This window comes from Squalius cephalus (assembly GCF_949319135.1).
Source record: "Squalius cephalus genome assembly, chromosome: 11".
Classification (NCBI taxonomy): domain Eukaryota; kingdom Metazoa; phylum Chordata; class Actinopteri; order Cypriniformes; family Leuciscidae; genus Squalius; species Squalius cephalus.
The window spans coordinates 33,578,252-33,600,461 of NC_137132.1; the positions used below are offsets into that span (position 1 = coordinate 33,578,252).

The 22,210-nt window shown below is 37.2% G+C and overlaps 1 protein-coding gene across 1 annotated transcript in view; it reads left to right on the plus strand.

Annotated features, from left to right (window-relative positions):
- The window catches only part of gjd1b (gap junction protein delta 1b), a 28,608-nt gene extending 12,126 nt beyond the window's left edge, over window positions 1–16,482 (plus strand). The window contains exon 2 of the mRNA XM_079885929.1: window positions 12,869–16,482. Within this exon, the coding sequence (XP_079742055.1) occupies window positions 12,869–13,712 (844 nt within the window). The 3' untranslated portion in view covers window positions 13,713–16,482. The remainder of the gene's footprint in view (window positions 1–12,868) is intronic.
- Window positions 16,483–22,210: the final 5,728 nt, after the last annotated feature.

Below are 22,210 nucleotides of genomic sequence, written 5' to 3' on the forward strand. Positions count from 1 at the left end.
ATATTAGATTGGATTATAAAAGTGCAGATAAAATATTGCTTTATTCATGCCCGAAATAATATGAAGGATTACATTTTTTTAGCTATTAACAATTTCAAGTTATAAGTTATATGCAGGGCGTATTTTTGGTTACAATTGACCATTGAATTTTAAAATAACTAATGGATTTCCACTAACTAATTAAATTTTGCCTATATGTAAGATTTTTCATGTATTAATCACTTTTGCCAATGTGTGTGTCACACACACTCAGTTTAGTTCGATCTTAGTTTCTGTTTTCTTAGACTTTCAGTTTGTGTCCATCAGTCATGTGTGTCTCTTTGTCTTCGGGTACATTTACACAACAACGATATGCTTAAAACGGAAACGTTTTTTTTCTTTGAGTTTTCCGTATTTAGTTCCTCTCTGTTCAGTCTGTTGCTGTTGGTCGATGTTCGTGTTTGCTTCACACTGTTATGCCTGTCTACCTTTTTGTTTTAATAAACTACATTTATATTTGTATCCTGTCTTCAGCATCTTCATCTTCATCTTCTTGTGACAGTGTGAACAGCTTGTAACGGAACTGAACTTCCTAGGTTATCTATGAATGATATATATATGACCCATGAAACAAAGGAATGTGCGCTGCACACATATACATCTAAACATCACTCTCAGCAGTGTAGACGGCATCGGGATGTTCGTTAACAGCTGCAAAAGATACTTACAAAGGTATTGTACTTCTAAGCAAAGAACGAAAAAGAACTTTGCTGATAGGGGACTTGAATCAAATTCAGGGCCCTATCTTGCACCCAGCGCAATTGACTTTGTACACCGACGCATGTATCATTCCTATTTTGCACCTATTTTGGACTTTTCCCTCCACAGACACACGTTGGTAAATAAGGGAATGAACTTGCGCTCCCGGGGTAAGTTCAGCACAAAGAGGAGGCGTGTTCCGGCGCAAACGTTCCCTGGTGCTATTTTGCAGTTTCAGAAAACAATTCCGGCACTGACCAGGAAAAACCTAGTCTAAAGTCAGTGGCGCATTATTCAGATGCTATTTTAAGGGTGCATACTTGGCCATAATGTAGCGTTTGCACAATGCGCATGCACTTCTCTCATCTACACAAACGCAGCAGTTCCCATTTTTGCAAACCATACATTATTACAAGGAAAAATATTCCACACGAGGGAAATCATTGTGGTGTCCATGAAGATGTGAAAAAATAGGCATAAATCTAGCTTACACATTACCCAAATTATTATACGCCTGTTTAACCGAAGCTAATTTGGGTGGGTTTCTCCATCCCCACACAATGTCACTTCTCTGTCTTTTACGACCCTGACGAGAACGTCGGTCTCCTCGGCTGTGAACCGCTCCTGGTGTGAGCCTGGAAAATCCGCCGTTATAATAGCAATCCGCCATGGAACAAGCGCGCCTGCTCTTAAAGGGAATGTGAGAAGACGCTCTGATTGGTTTAATTCACGTTACGCCCAAACCACACCTATGAGTAATGTAGCTACTTCAGACCAACACATTTTAGATTTGCATCGGGCACAAGAGTCATTTATCCCGCCGAGATCCGCCGACAAAGTTACTTGCATTTCGCGTTTGATACTTGCGTTTCAGATCGTACAATAGGGCCCTCAGTCTACTGAAGCTATTGTGGCTGTAGTTCACTTAACAGCCACCGGTGTCGCTATAAGGGTTTCTGAATTCTACATAAAGCCCCTTTAAATTTACAGCTGATTAGTCCAAGTTGGGTAACATTCTGTGGTGAACATTTAGGTGTGTGCCACATGCACAAAAGACACCATTCTTATAACTTAAGCCATTCTGGTTATACAGTAAGTCAAACACGCTCTATTGGTACGGTTGCCAACTGTATATTGAAAAAAAATAAATCTTTTTATTTCTAAGATAAAACTGCCATTTACTGGTACTGTTGGTGTTCAGAAAGCATTTAGGTCTTAAATATCATCTACTGTAGTTACATTTTCTATTGCCTCCCTTCTTGTATGTGCACATGTGGCAAAACCCATCCATATTGTCATATTTGCATTGTGTTACTGATTACATTTTAGTAAGCAATTAGTAATTTGTACACTAAAATAACTATGTTTGACATAACTATGTTTAAAACACAATTCCCATCCCTCCCAACAATGTATAAAAGGCCTTTATATGCCCATACATTATGCATACAGACATGAGTTTATGCATTATAATAGTTTGGCCTCCGAGAAGTGTGAGCACGGTGGAAAATCAAAAATGGAATATTAAATAGTTAACATAATTAATTAATGCAGTAATTTAAGCAATGGTACGATATGCATGTAAAGCAAATCCCAGTCACACTTCACAGTCCGCAGCGCAGCTGAAAACGCCACAAGCTAAAACTGCACAGGAACATCAGCTTTCAGGTTCAATGATTCATTGAGGTCTTTTATCTTCTCTTCTCCATTTTTCCTTATATCCGACTCGTTCTGAAGCAGTAGGGAAAGAGAAAGAGCTGGGTTGAACTGAACTACATGATAGTTTGTTGCATTATGAAGAATGCTTTTCAAAACAAGGCCTTTCTTCGTGCCTCTCGGCTCCTTTGTGTTTTCTTCATCAGTCATCAGTGTGCCAGTGTAATTGCTGCTATCACACTGCTAGAGCTCAAACAGAGGCTGAATAGAGCGCGACGGCTCAATATAGCAGGTCCTTATCACATAACTGAGGGAAAATCACTCTCTTGCTCTCCTTTCCCCTGTTCTCTCCAGCTTTCTGCCCTGTGTTGTTGCCGTGGTAACAGGCAGAGGGAGGAGAGTGATGCTGTGGGTACCATTGACGGGGGGAGTTTTGGGGGATTCTCGCCCTCACCGACTGAACGCCTTCACACCTCCTTACTACACACAGTCAGAGGCATTACAGGCTAGTGGTAGATGCACTTGATGTCTAGTGTCCTTTCTCCACATATAGTGGTTCAACAGTGCGTTTGGATTACCATGTTGATTGATGATGTTACAGAATTTTACGCTGTAGTGTATTAATTTAATTCTTTACAAAAAAGTCACCTCTATTTATATAGCGCTTTATACAATACAGATTGTTACAAAGCAGGTTTACAGTGATAAACAGGGAAACAATGATTCACTGATGTTAAATTCTTCTGTAAAGCAAAAAAAAAAAAAAAAAAAAAAAAAAAAAAACAATAGTGTAAATGTATAGCCGAAGTGTTGTTGGGATGAGCTCAGTTCATCTATAAAGCAGCTCTGGAGAAAACATTGATGCCATCAAGTATAATACTTGGAGCATAATATAAAAGTGCGGGCAGTCACATTTACCGTTGTTCGGTAAATATTTGCTGGCAAAATCCTGTAATTTCAATTTAATTCATTTAAAATGACATCCGCGAACTGGAATTTCACATGAGGGTGAAACATTTTCCCGTGCAGATTTCGCAACGTGTTCAAGTTGGTCATGTGGATTCATGATGCATATTACTTCTGTATAAGCTGTGCTTCAAACATCAATAGCATGTTTATTATAACACAGATTATTGACAGTAGACAATAGATCTTTTTAGTCTCTGAAAATTTTAACTTTTTCGCTTAAACTTACATTTTATTTTATTTCAACATAACTTTGCAACATGTCAACTAACCCTCATTGGAGTATTAGTAGACTTTAGACTGTTAGTAGTCTAGGGTTAGGTTAGTAGGTTAGGGTTCGGGTTAGTTGAGAGTTACAAAGTTACTTATATAGAATTTCTGTTGAGGAGCATCAAAATAAAGTTTTAGCCGATATAAATTTGGACAGTCTACTAATACTCTAATGAGAGCTAGTTGATGTAGTTACTTAGTAGAAGATCTAAAGTGGACTATCAAAATAATGTGTTACCCAATAAACTCCCAACTCGAAGTATTAAAGTCCCCCTGTGGTGAAAATCCAGCTTTTAATATTGTTTATATGTCTATGTGGTGTTTTTAATATGCTTTAAGACAAACCATGTGTAAATTCATCAGTCAACATCATTGCTGAGTATTTTCTCCTTAAAACTGCAGTGAATCAAAGACAGTCTCAAAAACATGGTTTGAAATCGCTGGTGTTTCTGACGTCACAAACTACCTTGTGACCAATCAGGTCAACGTGTGATCGTCAGCGAGTGGATCTCTGAGCTGGAGTGAGTGGAGGCGGGGCTCATTTGCATATCCATAAAACTGCGTATAATAAATGAGGCAAGGGTGTAGACTAGAGTTACATTCAAGCTATTTTAAGGCAATAAGAATTTTATTTTCAAGGAAAAAAAAATAACAAATGTAATTTTGGTGATCAAAAATGAGTTTTAAGGAATAAAATAATTTACTACAGGCGGACTTTAAACTTTGTTTTGTACATTGCCCTGTACTGTTCGTAGTACAGACATGAATGAGACCTCAAATGGTGTGAAATGCTTCAATATCTGACGCTCAAAGCACCCTTTAGCGTCCATATGAGACGCATAACCCTACCACAGACCTAAACCTACCCATAAACGAAGCGTCTCATATTGACGCTAAGGGTGCTTTGTGCGTCGGATATTGACGAACTTTCGAAAGCGTCAGTTACATGACGCCTAAACCTACCCATAACCGAAGCGTCACATATGGACGCTAAAGGGTGCTTTGAGCGTCAGATATTGAAGCTTGTTTGAAAGTGACGCTTTGGGGTGAGAATGTGTTGTTAAGAATTATGGTTGAGGCAGATATTTCCAAGTGAACCAGATGTTTGTTGAACCATCACTTTTGATGCACTCTGATGTGATGTAAAAACAAGTTGTGGTTTGAAACGGCTGAGCCCTTATATTTGAATAGATGGTCGTTGGCCAGAATGTGCAGCAGATTTAATGCCTTTGGCTTGTAAGATTAACAGTGTTTCTCTGTAAGAGCAACAGGATTGACTGTCTTGCATGCATCTGCTAATTATGAATTTGTCGACATTTAGGAGTACAATATACAGTAGTGGCCAAAAGTGATGTCCGGAGGGAATATTTGTTTTTAATGCTAATTCTAAACTTGGTTATGATATTTGTCTGACAAAATTATTGGACAAAAAAATGCAAACTAAAGCTAATGTTTTTTTTTTACTATGCATAGAAAAACAAAATGCTCATTTATTTTAATGATTATCTTAATAGGCCATGATGAATTATGCATTTGATAACCAATATAATGTCTATATAACCTTGTTTCTTTTCCAAAGAAGGTGACTTGTACCTCTACACAAGACAAAGCAGACACTTTTATTTTCACTTTGTTTTAAAAATGATAGTGTATTTAAAATTGTAATAATACAGGTTTGTTGTAAATGCAATTTTATTATATCTTTCAGATTGAATGTGTTGCAATGGTTGGTATCACTGGGATTGCATGAGCAGACCAAACTTTCAGACCCTGTGTAAAGTGTGTTAATGAGTGTGTTTAAATAAAAGTGTTTTTGCTAAATATATGTCATATATGTAGTGTAATGTAACTTCTCGTTTGTAAATAAAACTTCAGTTTTCTCTTTGCTCTTTTTTTTATTCAAAATAAAACGATCATAATTTACTTTTATCTTTGATATTTACAGTAAATGTGCAAATTACACCTATTATTTTAGCCGTTAAATAAATGTCATTTTTGGGATTATTGGGAATGTTTCCTGATAATATGGTGACATTAAATTGTAAAAAGTCACAAAAAATATTATATTTAGCTACATTAAGTAACATTTTGGCTTATGTCTAAAGAACATTTATTGAGGTGTATGAGGTGTATGGTCTTTATAACAAATACTATTTTAATGTTTTTGTTCTTAAAAATAATAAATATTTATCTCAAAATAAATATAAATATAAAAATAAATATTTTTGATTAATAATCAATCAAAATCTAAGGTTTGAACCAAACCATAGATATAATTTGAGAAACTCAAAAATAAATTTGGCTGTAACAAATGAGTTTTCTTTTACTTCTTCTTTAATTTAAGCAGTTTTAAAATAGCCCTAAAATGTATTTTTGGACAGGAAACTAATGAGAGGTGAGCCAAACAGGAGGAAGATGAAAAGAGATAGAAAAGGGAGAATGTGAGGGGAACTAGTGAGGAGTTGGTGGGGGTTTGGGGAATAGATAATCCAACGCTATTGGATGACATTAAAGAACTCGTAATGCAGGAATCCCTCTGTTGGCGGCAATGCAGATTAAAGGTTGTGGGTTTGGCATGTGCAAGATATTATATAATTCATCCTCGATTAAATTTTTACCGTATTGGCAGTTTTTCTTTCATTATTCACTAAAATCTCATATTATTTGTCAGTGTTGTGTGTGTCTGTGTACATGTGTAATTCCCTGCACAGTTTTTCCTTTCTCCATTTCCCAGCATTGGACTCTTCTGATCAGTCTTGCTTCCTACTCTGTTAACCACACAAAGACAACATACTCCTACAAAGTGCACAGTGCTTGCAACGAGTTGCATAAAAGCATAAAACAAAGAATACATTATCGTTACACACCTTGGCAAAGTCACCTCAGAAATGTAATCTTTGGTGAGTTTGGATTTCATGTCCAAGTGATGAAATATTAGGGAAACCTAGCAACATGTGATGTTCATTTGTTTTTCTCTAAGCATCAATCATTTTAATGAAGTGTGTCATTATGTTTTTAATGTTAAATGTTATCCCAGTTTAATGTAATAAAACAACTACAAGTAAACAATAGGTGTTAATCATTTGTAGCTGAACATTATCGACGTGTGGTGCTTTAAAGAGGAGGAATTTAAAGAAACTATTTATTTATTTTATAACCTTTATTTTACCAGGAAAGAAGCACATTGAGATTAAGAATCTCTTTTACAAGAGCGTCCTGGTCAAGACTGACAGACACAGCACGTTTGAGTTTAACAAACATCCAACAATACATACACATATACACACACAAGCAAATCCAATCAAATTTCAATATCACTACATAGCTAGCTAAAACATCTACAGCCCGATGTTTCCTTCTCCAAATCATTTAAAAATACTTTAAAAGTGTCCAACGAAACCAGTTTCTTCAGTTTCAATGTACTTTGTAAACAATTCCAGGCAGAGGGAGCAGCAAATTTAAATGCCTTTTTCCCAAATTCTGTACGTGCCACTGGAACAGACAGTATATAAGTCTATATAAGTCTTCTATATTGTATAGAAGTAGCTTTACAGTGATAATAGGAAATCAATGGAACAAAGATTGTTTTGGCTGTACAGCAGCCCTAGAAAAAAAGTCATCGTCTAGTTTAAGTAGGTTTTTGATTGATTCATTTCCATTATAAAAATCATTAGTTATTAACTTAGGGGCCGCTTATAGGACACTGTTTTTAACTGAAAACAGAAACATTTTAATGCATTCTGGCTGTTCATTTACACGACACCGGTGTTTGGTGGCCTGAGAACGCAAACTGTAATCGCCAAATTACAAGTTTCTGCAGATCCATGAGAACGGGAATCATGGGGGTGTACTCTGGGTTCGGGTCAAATTCCAAGCTCGGAGCCCTCCCCCCGGACAGCACGCCAAATACGCATAACCTTTACTCTGCTTAATCATATGTAAGTGTGAACTTGTGAAATTGTTAATGTGTTATGTGTATGCCAGGTTAAAGAGATGTGTTTTTAGTCTAGATTTAAACTGACAGAGTGTGTCTGCTTGCCGAACAAAGCTAGGAAGACTGTTCCAGAGTTTGGGTGCTAAATAGGAAAAGGATCTACTGCCAGCAGTCTATTTTGATATTCTAGGTATTATCAACTGGCCAGAATTTTGAGACCGCAATAGACGTGAAGGACAATGATGCGTTAAGAGCTCACTCAAGTACTGGGGAGCTGAACCATTTAGTGCTTTGTAAGTAATTAGCAAGATTTTAAAATGTATGTGATGTTTAATAGGGAGCCAATGCAGAACCGGGCTAATATGGTCATACTTCCTGGTTCTGGTAAGAACTCGAGCTGCTGCGTTTTGGACCAACTGGAGTTTGTTTATTATGCGTGCAGGGCAACCACCCATAATAGTATTACAATAATCTAGTTGAGATCATGAACGCATGAACTTCCTTTTCTGCATTTGTCATTAAGAGCATATGTCGTAATTTAGATTAGTGTTGTCAAAAGTATGGACTTTGGTACCAAGTCGGTACTGAAATTTAAAAAATGTGACGACACCAGCATATCCCTGTAGCATTTTGAGCTGATTCTTAAACACCTCTGATTGGCCATTGCGTTCACACCATTCTTCCTAATGATCTCCCAAGGGTAGCATGCACAGAGTGAAAAGCAACGGTCCTAGTACTGAGCCTTGTGGTACGCCATACTGAACTTGTGATCGATGAGACATCTCTTTATTTACTGCTACAAACTGATAACGGTCAGATAAGAATGATTTAAACCATGCTAATGCAATTCCACTAATGCCAACATAATTTATGAGTCTATTCAAAAGAATGTTATGGTCTATAGTATCAAATGCAGCATTAAGATCCAGTAACACTAATAGAGAGATACAACCACGATCAGATTATGTATGTGTAACAAAGGCCAGATGGTATGAGCTGAGCAGGGAAACCTCACTCCCCTCAGCTCTGAGCTCCAATTTTGTTCATCTTGGACATGAATGATGATATTTTTAATGAAAACTGAGAGATTTCTGTCCCATGAAAAGGTTTTATCATAATATATTGCAGCATCACCTCTTTTCTCACAGTTTCTGAAATGGTTTGAATAATGATTCAGTCTCTCCAAACCCACCCTTCTGAGAGCCATTCACAATCCCTTTAACTGTTGATTATCACATAACTTTGAACTGGGTGTACGTTTTCCTCCTGTCCAGACATGAACTCAGACTGAGTCAGGAGAAACGGAAACACTGCTGCTGATTGGATGCAGATTAAAGCTGCCTCTTTGACCTCACAGCTGGATAACAGGAACGTAATGCACAAATCATAATTGAGGGCTCCAATCACATAATTCACTTTCCTGATGTGACACTTTCTACAGAGCACATAGAGAAACAATTAAAATCATAAAGTGAAATTTAACTGTAAAGCATTCGAAGATTTAAAACTTAAATTAATACTGTATTCAGACTGTATGCAGTTTACTTTCTATAAAGAGATAACCTCATATCAGAACTGAAGTCAACTAATTTTGGGCTCTTTTTGTGTGCTGGTTCTGATTCCAGCCAACAGACAATATGGGACACACATGATTAATGGAAATAATGTCAGGGAAAATGTTTTTAAGGTCAGCCTTCGTCACACTAGGATTTAACATTTTAAAGTATATAGACACATCTGACAAATATACACACACATTTATTTGACACAATGAATTTGGCTTAATTAATCAATAGTTGCCGATGAGTAATGAAACCTAACACCAAGACCATGTTTATGTGGTTCTGAATCAAGATTAAAGGCTTGTTCACACCAAGGACGATAAATACGATGATAACAATAAATATATAGTTCTAGAAATTGTTCAAAATATAGGAGAATAACAGAGTCCACACCACAACTATAACAATAACGGCACAGAGAAAGGATATCATTGCAGCAGATGACAAAACTGCAGCAAGTGCTTATGATAAACAGAAATATATTGTCCACTGGTGTGGATGCAAATATAGTTATTGTTATATTTATTTTTACAGTAATAGTTCTTGGTGTGAACGGGCCTTTAGAATAAACAGAATGATATTGTCAGCTGATGTGGATGCTATAGTTATCTTTAAAGTTATCATTCTTGGTATGAATGGGCCTTAAGATTCCTAATATATTGTTCGTTATACCACTCGCTTGAATAGATGTTCAAGTGCTGAATTTGATTTAAAAATGAATGAGATCTGAAAAGCGACTATACTTCTGGATGAGGACATCAAGAAATATATGGTAAAAGAACATGTTCTTTTTGAAGTACATGTTGTTTCAAATGTACATTTAATACCTGAAACAGCATTCACAACCTCATTTCACTTGGAAATGTGATGTATTTCCAAGTAATACATGATATTCAAGGGGGAAAAAAAGAAAATTGAGAGTTGATTGCACTGTGAAAAGTGGGCATGCCATACAACAATGAACCATCAGTGCCACTATCTGGCTTTACAGTATTTAGATTCAAATCATTACGTTAAGTTTCAAGCAGCTCTCTGTTTAAATTTCTTAGAGGTGGGAGATATGGTCAAAATCCTTACCACGATATATTAATTTTCAACCACAGTAAGGAACGCCATCACGTTATAGTAATTAACGTTCTAATTGAAATTAAAGCCATACCCTATATTTTTCAACATTGTTGATTAAATGACTGCTCATTACATTTGGAAACAAAGTCAAACTCACATCAGGCTCTTTGACAACTGGCTATTTTTTACTCAAGACAACCAAATAGTTTCTTCATTGATGCTTTCTGACTCTCGCTTACAACAAAAACAGCCATTATCTAAATCCCGTAATTACTTTCTCCCGCCGGGTGACTGACCATCAGACTTTTCACCTGCGACATCTGATCATATTTTCATTAATACTTTTTTAGAATGGCTTAATCTTGCTTTGAAAAAAGATCAATATTTAAATCTCTTAATTGCCTTTAAACACTATACAACTGTATTCCGTGTGTGAGTTTGGTTGAAATGTGCTATATGAACAGAACTACAAATGACAATGGTTGTCTGTCACACATCATTGTCATACGGCATTGAGGCCACGCGTTGCAGGTTATTCTTTTCTGTCAATTGCTAATGTTATGAACTGAAAATTACTGAAAATGAGTATGGAGGAGACTGGACACAACCATGTATCTGAAGGGGTTTAAAAACTAAATTTGAAATAGCATAAGATGCAAAGTCCTGATATTTTTTTTTTATAATTGTTTAATGACTTATTAAGGTGTCAGGCATTACACAAGCCTACTGTGAGTAAGAAAAAGGAAGTGATAACATTTACCACAAAGCAGAAAGTACGTAATGATGTGTGCCAGAATATAACTCTATTCGCCATAATTTTACTATTATTTGATGAAGTAATGCTGCCCTGACTTCTAGAAAATGTACACAAACGTGTCTTTTATTTGAAATGTGCTTTGTACTTTTTGCCAGGTTTTGTGGCTATGTAGCTTTGTTCAGGGAGGCATAAAATATCTGGTTAAATCCATCTGGTTGTCTGTAGTCAAAATGCAAAGCAAAAAAGTATTTATTTTTTTCACAAACTTGATCTATGTAGTTTACAAGAAAAATGGGCCTATTAGAGTTTTGGAAATGCATTTAAGTAAGTCAGATTTTATTGCAAGCAATTTTTTTGTTGTTGTCATTCAGGACACGACATGACTGTTAACAAATGCAAATCACAGTAGTGTTTAAAGCTGCGTCTCTATATTCGCTCAGAGTGAGAGTTTTTAGATATCATGTGCATAATGCAGTAATGCCTCTGGTGTCTAATGTGCCTCATGATTCAGCACAATGGCAAGATGTCAACATTTCCCAGTTTATTTTTTCTGTCCACACTGACAGCTACTCTTTTATCTCCGGAGGTCGTGTTAAAGCTAAAGTCATTGCTATGGTGACAATTCTAGATATACTGGATGTCCAAACAACTGATCTGGGGTGCATGTCCCAAAGGCATAGTTAGCCAACTATGGTCGCAAGTTCTGTTGAATGTTGTTGTTAACCATAGTTGGCTTGGGAAACGCACCCCAGATTTCATAAGTTGCAGAAGTGCTACAGATCAGATTTGAAAACCAAATCAGTATTGAATATGCAGAACCTGATTTCACCAAATGCAACATGTTCCTGGATCGACATTTTGTTGATCCTGGAACAACATTCCAATCAACCAATCAGATTTGAGGGACAAGTTTTGTATGTTAAGTTTAGGTTTACAACCAGGGTTAGGTGATTCTACATTGGTGTTATTCACCTATCATTTCCCTCTGATTTTAGGGATCAGTTCGGATTAGGTTTAGGGCTAGGGATATGGTTAGGATTACATTTCCGGACCGAAATGTTGTTCCAGGATCATATCAATATGTTGACAGGAACGTGTCTAACTCGGCAAAATCAGGACTGCATTGAATACATTTGCCTAACCTTTCAAGCCTAAACATTTGTGGTTAAAGAGGATGGGGTTGAAAAGCACGCCATTATCCACATTTCACTTTGCACAGAATAATCCACAGGTGCTAAATTACAGAACCTAAAAAGAAATATGCAAATACCCTATATAAAAGAGCTAGCCTATATACCCTATATTACAGAGCCAATCATCTTAAATGTAAATGTGTAAAGTCCAAACCCACTCAGTGTTTTACTCCTTCCTTCTCTTACAAACATATGTAATCTCTCTCTTTATCCATCTTTCGCTCTTTCCCTCAATCAAACACTGGTACAGAAATAGCCCTAACGGTAGTGACAGCTGAGGTGTAAAATCTAAACTGTTGCTATGGAAAAGGGAAGAGAACATATTTTACTGGCATTATGCTACCAAATAAATGAGCATTACATAGACTAGCATTTCCACAGGTTACTGTACCAGCAGTACAGGTTACCATGTTAACAGAGCTTAATAGCACAGAAGGAGCTATAATTAGAGCTTGAGAGAGCAGAATTGTTTCAAAATTAGAGCTCTTGATTAAATGTGCAAAGTTGCTCTTGAAAGTGAAAAACGCACATTTGAATAGCAAATGCGAACATCTGCAATGCTAATTAGCTGGTAGCCAAAATAAGGGAGAAATTACGTCAGTGGAAGGTTTGTGTGTGTGTGTGTGTGTGTGTGTGTGTGTGTGTGTGTGTGTGTGTGTGTGTGTGTGTGTGTGTGCTCTGTTCACATCACACATCAAATTGTCCCTCTCTTTCTCTCCACCAGGATTCTCCTGACAGTTGTGGTGATATTCCGAATCCTGATTGTGGCCATTGTTGGTGAAACAGTGTATGAGGATGAGCAGACCATGTTTATCTGCAACACCCTCCAACCTGGGTGCAACCAGGCCTGCTACGACAAGGCCTTCCCCATCTCCCACATCCGTTACTGGGTCTTCCAGATCATCCTTGTTTGCACACCCAGCTTGTGCTTCATCACCTATTCAGTGCACCAGTCGGCCAAACAGCGTGACCGTCGCTACTCTTTCCTCTACCCAATCATGGAGAAGGACTACAGTCGTGAGGGTACCCGCAAACTACGCAACATTAATGGTATTTTGGTGCAGCATTCTGACAGTGGTGGCGGAAAGGACGAAGCTGATTGCTTAGAGGTAAAGGAGATCCCAAATGCTCCAAGAGGCCTCCTGCATGGCAGGAGCTCCAAGGTACGCCGACAAGAGGGAATCTCTCGCTTTTACATAATCCAGGTGGTTTTCCGCAATGCACTTGAGATAGGCTTCTTGGCGGGGCAGTACTTTTTATATGGCTTCAGTGTTCCTGGCATTTTCGAGTGTGACCGCTACCCCTGCCTGAAGGAGGTGGAGTGCTACGTATCACGGCCCACTGAGAAGACGGTCTTCCTAGTGTTCATGTTTGCAGTGAGTGGGATCTGCGTCGTACTCAACCTCGCAGAGCTCAACCACCTCGGCTGGAGGAAAATCAAGGCTGCCATTCGAGGTGTGCAAGCCCGCAGGAAGTCCATCTGTGAGATCCGTAAAAAGGACATGGCCCACCTGTCACAACCGCCAAACCTGGGCAGGACCCAGTCCAGTGAGTCTGCTTATGTCTGATCTCCATTCATCCAAATATGGCGTCACAAGGAGTCGAGTGGAGAGTGGAATGATGAAATTACAAGGTGCTTATGGTACTTGTGCAAATGTTTATAATGGCGAAAAGGGAGTGGCTCCACATAGCCACACCCCTTTCCCACAAGCCACTCCCTCCCTGTTTATTGCGCATGACAATGTTTGAGGAAGTTCGCACAATGTAAGGCTTCTGGAACAGCACGTGAAGACGAGGCATGGAGGAATTTGAAAGTCTCAAACTGTGAACAAGCATCGGTGGAAGGGTGAAGAGCGTGAGGTATGATACTAGGAGCTGATCGACGTCAAACACAGAATGTTATGGAAACAAAAGAATCTGGGATTGTTTTCCCACTTTTCTCACTCTCAGATCTTGAGGAAAGAGGAATGACCAAGAAGGATATTTAGCAGGAGAGCGTAGCATGACTATAACCTCCCACTTTTTCTCAACCGTTGTCACTGAGATGGTGCCAGAAGAGGAATACTGTTTAGGTTTGCTCTCTTGGCAGTGAATCGGCCTAAAACAAACAACGGGTGAGATATAAACATTGTTACAGCAGTGGCACCTTCACTTTGATGTATGATTGAACAAACATTAGCATCGTTTTTGTAATCTCTCTCTGTTGTCGTACGAGACTAGGAGATGATTATTACCTCTGCGCAAATTGTGCCCTTCCACAAAGACTCTTACGTGTTCCAGTCAATTATTCCTCTCTCTTGTGGTGCATGAATGTGTGTTTATATGTATGTATGTGACCAAAGTTGAAAGAATTTAGAGACTGCAGATTCCTTTTTGTTCATTTTATGATTATACGTTTTTTTGTGTGTGAAAAGGTTGGTGCCATCAACTTAAAAGACTGTTGTTTTTCTTTTTCAGATCATTATTTAAAACATATAGTTAAAAGATTATTACAAAGTTAGATTATTTATCTTTATTGGGAAACGGAGCCAACCCTGCTGAAAAGAATTTCCATGCTGGTCCAAGGCTGGTTTATGTTGATTATTGCTGGTGGAGCAGCATAGCCACGGTCTGTGTCTGAAATCGAATACTTCACCAATATATAGTATGCCAAAAACAGTATGCCAAAAGAGTAGTATGTATGATGAATGAAGTGAGCATTCGATGGACACTTTATCCTCCCAAGAGGCCACAGCAGAGGATTTATGAAAGGCAGTGAAGCGGCGCAACTGTCGTAGGTCACGTGACAGTAACAACATGGCGGATGTAGCACGTTAGAATTTCATTCATACTACACACATTCATACTATATAGAACTTACTTTTTATCGGTTGCAAAGTTGCAAATTCAAATTCAAATGTAGTACCTACTCACAGTATGCGATTTTAGATGCACCAATGCTGTTCACCGGAAAAGAAATATGCTTGGTAACCAGCATGGTCTTTCTAGTGAATGTGATTAACAAAGGAAATCTTGTTTGTTATGATAATGTAGATGCTTGGTGGGGACACCCGTACAAATGATTGAAAAAAAAAATGTGTCCAGATGTTTCTATCAGATGAATTTATTATCAGAAAGCATAAAGGTATCTATCAAAGGCATGTTTACAAAGCTTTATCTGTCAAATGACTTTTGAAATGAAAATCGATGTTCAGTGTGTGTTATTAGGAAAAAGGAATAATTTACAGTGTTTTATTAGCTTTTTCTTCTTGTCACGTGTTTATCAGCATGCCTTTATTAGTAAGAAAAGACGAAGCGTAGAAAAAATATATATGTTTGCATTGCACTTTGTGGGATGGGAAGAGTGGATAAAAGGAGAAACTCACTGTGGGACGGACATTAGTGCTGATAAAGTGAGCCTTTTGAATTGGTCCATCCTAAATAAGATCAATGATGAGTATGTGCGTGTATGTAGCTGTGATCCCCTGTGTGCCTTTGTTTACACAGTGTGGGATAATGCAGGGTGTAACGTCTCTAACAAAAGACACAAATTACATTGAGTTGTCATTCAGCCAATATTAGCAGTAGCTTAGGCCCACTAAAGAAAGTACTTGTGCCTACACAGCCCTGACTAACCTCTGCACGTGCACATAAAAAACAACCCAGTGTAGACAGAACACAGTCAACTAACACAGGCCAGCTCGCTGACATACCGCAGACGCAGAAAACATTGACAGAGAAGAGGCAGAGAGACAGAGAGGAAACTGCAGAGGCCCTTTAATAGCAACACAATGTATCCAGACTTAGGCATGTCTTATAGAAAAGTCTTTCACAGGAAAGTGTGTGTTTATGTTTAGCTGGACAGTTCAGCCACGATTCTGATTCAGGCCAGAAGTCAGCGTGAGTATGGATATTGTCGTTCACATCTAAATTGAATGAGAGGTATAAAATGGGTCACGTTTATGAGGCCTCGCATTTGTTTTACTGCGAATGTAAGCAACTCGTAAATGATCCGTAAACCCTCAGAAGCAAATGCAGACTTTTCTGTACGTGCAACCCTGTTGCTTCCAAGATGAGAACCAGGATTTCTATGCTTACATTTACGCCAGGGTGCAAAATTAACTCTCATCAAGCGGCAAATGCAATTGGCAAGTACACAAATGAAGCTGCTTGCCAGTTTATTAGGAACTGCAAAAGACTGAAATAATCTGAACCTCGGTGAAGTGATGATGCAATTTAAAGACATACAAACTGTCTTTAAAAAACTAAAACAAACAAACAAACAACCCCGGCATTTGCCAGCATGACGAAAAGTTAATTTTGGATGCCGTGTATGCACTCAATAAATCAATATTAAAATGTATTTTTGTAGCATACAACTAAATCTTTTTGAAAAAGGTTTTGAAATATAAAAAGATGTATTCTCTGAAGTCTGCTTATCTTAACCAAATTCGGTTTGGTAAATTAATCTTGTTTTAAGGAGGCTAATATGAAAAACAAGACAAAAATACTTTAAGAACATTATTTTTGCAGTGCAAAAATAGGAAGAAACTCAATTTAATAAGAACAAAAAAAAAAAAATAACACTGCAATGGCTGAACGAAAGGTTCAAGTTCGATTGTATCCTCGGCAGATTTAATAATCGGGACCAGTTTAACATGTAAATTATATAGTTATTTTTGTGTGGGGTAAAAAGAAAATGCATCCCTTCTCTTGGGACCAAGCACATCCTATATCTGTCTCTTTTTAGTACGCTGTACCTTCTCCTGAAAATCCCAGTTCTTTTATTCTGATCTAAGGATATAGTATCTCTACCAAAATCATAACCTCTGTAACTATGCAGCGTCAAAGGGCATCTTTTACAAGCGTATTATTTTCAAGTGCAGTTCAGAGATTATGAAGATTGATTCCCCAAGTGAGAACTTCTTCATGTGCTTGCATTAATCCACTCTTCTCCTCAGTCTATTTTCAGAAATCCTATATCCAAGTTTAAATACTGGACGAAAAAAGAACAATGTCCAATTTTTGTTTCTTCTTTTTATTTATTCCAGCTTGTGAATTATGTTTATGTGTGTTACTCTTTTATACCGTGCTGTAATATGAGGGTTAACCGCAGGGGGTATTTAAAGACCAGAATTAGGATATGAAGTAAAAATGTGGCTTTACTTGCCAAAGTTATATGCAACTTCATAACTAATTGGGTTTCAGTGAATGGGTTGTTTACTGTAAAGCATGAATGACTGATATGGAAAGCATGTTTTTATTCTTCTTTTCCCTCTCTTTTTTATGAAACACAAAAGCAGGGAGAAGTAAACAGCATGGTTAGATTAGAAAACTGGTTAAAGTGGCAAATTCTTGAGGCTTTAATGGGCCAAAATTGAATCAAAAGACTGTAGCAGGTTTTTTACTGCAATCTTGTAACAAACGTATGCAACACTTCATTTTCAGCACAAACTTTTGACGTGAGGGAAGTATTTTTATGGTTACATGCACCCCGTAGTCACTGCCAGATGATTTTGTAGAAAATAACCATTTTCACTAACAAAAAGGTTTTATGGAGACATAATTGATGTGTAAGTAACCAGCCTGCTGTTTAATTGACAATATGACGTTAATCTACTGCCAGTGAGATATTAACTGCTGATATTTCAGTCAGAAAGTCATAATGGCAATTAAACTCCCAGAAAAACACAGTGGACCAGTGCATGTGGGGGGGAAAATGTCTCAGGTGTCAGATTTTTTTTTTTTTAAATGACCTTTTCAAATGACATGGTTTAAGTGTTTCTACAATTACTGTTTTGTGTATGGTATCTTTGCAAAAGCCAGTTGAAAGTTTGCCCATGTTTTATAGAGTTCTAAAACTAATTTGATACCAGTGAATATTTTACGAACATGTTTATCAGGATGTATACAATACAGGAAAATCAGAATAATGCTCAAATATCAAAATATGTTGATTCAGGAACGTGTCTTACTTGGCATAATCATGGTGACCGAAGCAACTAACCCTGGTTGTAGGACTAAACTTCACATAAATTGTAAACTCAAATCTGATTTCAATGTTGTACTTGGTAAAATCACATTCACCCTACCGAGATATACATATTAAGTAATGAATACAACAGAGTGAAGTTCATTCCCGCTTAGCTCAGGAAAAAGAATCATTCTAATCTCATTCTAATCCATTTTGAATGATCATCAAATGTCCCAGAATGCTCTCTGAGCGACTGCCAGAAATCACAGCGCCCACAGTCACCAGAGCCCGTGTCCAAACCACACTTTTACCAACCCAGGTGTTCCTCTAAATCCCTGACTCATGACGAATCCCTCATTTCAGCATGGACAGTTAAATGAGATTATGCATTTTTAATCTGTTTTCCTTCTCTTAATAACCACTGTTGCATTCCCAAAAAGCCATCCTTTAGTTTTAACCCTCATATAGGGTCAGCTTTTCCGGTAACACTTTATTTTACAGTGTCCTTGTTACATATGTTACATGTACTTACCATAGTAATAACAGTAAATGATGCATAATTACATGCAACTAACCCTCAACCAAATCATAATCCTACCCTAACCCTATAGTAAGTAAATGAAGTTGCTTAATATTACTCAGTACTTAAATATATAATTACACTGTAACAATGACACCTTAAAATAAAGTGTAACCGCTTTTCCTTTCTCTTTAAGTACAAAACTGGTCTAGGATGATAGTTAAGGGGAGCTTCAAGCGATTACAACTTCACGTGTGCTGCCAGGGCTGTTTGACACCCGCTGCACAAGCCGTACTAATCTCTCAGGAATAAGAAGAGTCGCGGCTCCTAATCACTGCTAGCTGCTTACATGGACGTATAAACATAGGATTAGCATTTGGCAAAGGCAAAAGGGCAGGCGAGTCATCCATCCCTCGTACCTGCACCATCACAGGACAAATCACATCAACACACGCAGCTATAACTCAGGATCTGTGCAGAGGCACCAATCCTATAAGCAACGTTTATACACAGAGCAGCATGAGAAATCAGGGCCCCTTCGTCTAACAAGGGAAAGATTATTACAGGACAACTTTTCAGTTTATCGCAAAGTGTGACATCAATGTAATTAGCCATATGAAACATGATAGACAAGTGAGTTTGCTTAGCTCTGCCCCTTAGTTGCTTTTGCTCGACAAGTTTTACAGAGCGTCCCATGAATGAATTTGAATACTGAATATTTGTAATGAAGTTCAATCAAATGCTTTTTACTGTCAAACGAAAAGAGAAAAACCTCATTTCATAGTGATTACAATCGTGTCACTATAATGATTGCCCTATTAACAATGTTTTAGTCTATAATTTCTGTAAAATATTCACTTTATATTCGACTTAAATGAGCGAAAGCTTGTCTGATTATATGGCGGATGGCAAGAGTTGCTTATTAAAGCAATGCTTAGTCAATTTAAAGGTCTTATCCTAACTCCTAAAATAATAGTTTTTTTTTTCTCACATAAAGCAACAGTTCTTCATTTATTAATAGATTCAGAAATGCAGATGTTAAACTTGTGATACCTTATGCCATATGGTAAAGGGTAACGGTGCCACCTGTAGCTGATCGTCCTTCTGAGATTACAATGTGCAACCCTTTAATCCTCCCTGAAATAAACAGTCTGATTATACTTTAACTAATTAAAATGGGTTAGATCATGTGCACTGAAAAGGGTTTATTAATTAATCTTCATTTAAACCAGATTTCCTTTTCTTTTTTGTCTTATTTTGTGTGTGGAAATGATAGGCAAAGGTCAACGCACAATTATGTTCAACCCCGTGTGCAAAATGTGATGTTCCTGAAATATCAAATGGGTGCTGCTAAAATGCTTGAGTAATATAAATTTTACTGACAGCTGTACATCAATCGTTAAGTCTACAAATGGCACCATATCTCTCAGCCCTGTTTCGATCTCTTTCATAGTTGTTGCTGAATTCAGTCCAAATGAACAATTCTTACTTGTTTCTAATTTCCACAAGGAAATCTGTTGTTTGGAACACAGATTTCTGTTTTGTAACTGACCTTATTTGAAGGTTTTCTTTCTATATGTTTCTGAATTGTGGATTGTGTACTTAATTAAACACCTTGAATGAACTCAATGATGTGTCTTAAGTGTGCGTTTTTGTGTGTATGCTGTCAACTAAATTCAGATATTTTTGTGGATATTTTGGTGCAGATTAAATATTGTTTATATAAACAGCAGGATCACTTCATATAAAACTGGTTTTGTGAACACATACTGTGAACGATGTGAAAAGAAAAACGTATTATCTCCATTCCATTCCTGTCAAAAATTAAATATGGCTACCCTGACTGTATTATCTGGCATAGTTGCTGCCTATGCAGTGTTGGAAATCAATCACTTAAGATTCCATGATGGTTAAAATAATGTCTTAGAAGACAGTTGCCTTCTAGTTTTATTCAACTATTACTTTAAATTTAAGGAGTTAATGTTAGTTAATAGAGGCCAGCTGCCAGGCTTAAAGAAAAACCAACACAACTAATGCATGAATGTTTATTTATTCATTTATTTATTTTTATTCAGTTTTCCAACCGATTAAGCTGCAGAACATGTTAGGTTCTTTGAGCAGCAGTGTTATTTGATAAATGGATTTAATACAGTCTTTATATGATGAACAGATGGAATTTAGGATTTTATTCACATATAAACATTGATCACCTCACACATCAGTTGTGGTAAATGGAAGCTCAAGCATGTTCGCTTTGATGGTTAAAATTTAATAAAAAACAGATATAATACAAATGAGCAACTGATAAAGTTTGGGTTGCTGAATATTTTATCCCTTACTTCAAAAGCACTTATTGTTAATGATATGATTACAGACTATAAACTAGATGTGCTGTGTTTGACCGAAACCTGGCTAAAACCAAATGATTACATTACTTTAAATGAGTCCACCCCGCAAGATAACGGTTATAAACATGAACCTTGTCTGAAAGGCAAAGGGGGAGGTGTTGCTGTAATTTATAGTAAAATTTTCAAAATTATTCAGAAGTCTAGTTTCAAATATAATTATAGCAATATATAGTGTAAATGATAAATCACATTTGAGATTTGTGCTGGCTACTGTATACAGGCCACCAGGGCACCATACAGACTTTATCAAAAATTTGCTAACTTTCTATCAGAGTTAGTACTGGCTGCAGATAAAGTACTAATTGTTGGTGATTTTAATATACATGTAGATAACGAAAAATATGCATTGGGTTTGGCATTTAAAGACATTCTTAACTCTATTGGAGTTAGACAACACGTGTCAGCACCTACTCGTTGTATTCATACTCTAGATCTAATGGATTTATTCACATGGAATAGATGTTGATGCCGTTGAAATTCTGCAGCAGAGCGATGACATCTCAGATCATTATCTAGTCTCGTGTAAACTTAATTTAGCCAAGGCTGCAAAGCCGACTCCGTGTAACAAATATGTTAGATCTATCACTTCTGCCACTAAAGATTGCTTTATTAATGATCTTCCTGATCAGTTTCATCATCTCAGCATTCCAGATAGCTTAAAAGAACTGCATATTGCGACAAACTTTTAACTCTCTCTTTTCCAGCACTTTAGACACAGTTGCTCCGTAGCGCTTAAAGAAGATTAACGAAAATAGTCCAACGCCGTGGTACAACGAGCACACTCGGGCCCTTAAGAGACCAGCCAGAAAAATGGATGGCAACTAGAAGAAAACAAAACTAGAGGTATTTCACATTTCATGGAAAGAGAGCTCGATTGCATACAGAGAGGCCTTAAAAGCTGCTAGATCTGCTTATTTTTCAACCCTATTAGAAGAAAATAAACAAATCCCTAGGTATTTATTTGAAACAGTGGCTAAACTAACGAAAAATAAAGCTTCAAGCCCAAAAGTTTCCAAGCAGCACAGCAGTAATGACTTTATGAACTTCTTCACTTATAAGATTGATAATATCAGGGAGAAAATAATAACTATGCAACCGTCTACTACAGTATCGCATCAGGCAGTGCATTGTAGTCTCCTTAAGGAAACATTTTATTAATTCATTGCTATAAGAGAGGAAGAATTT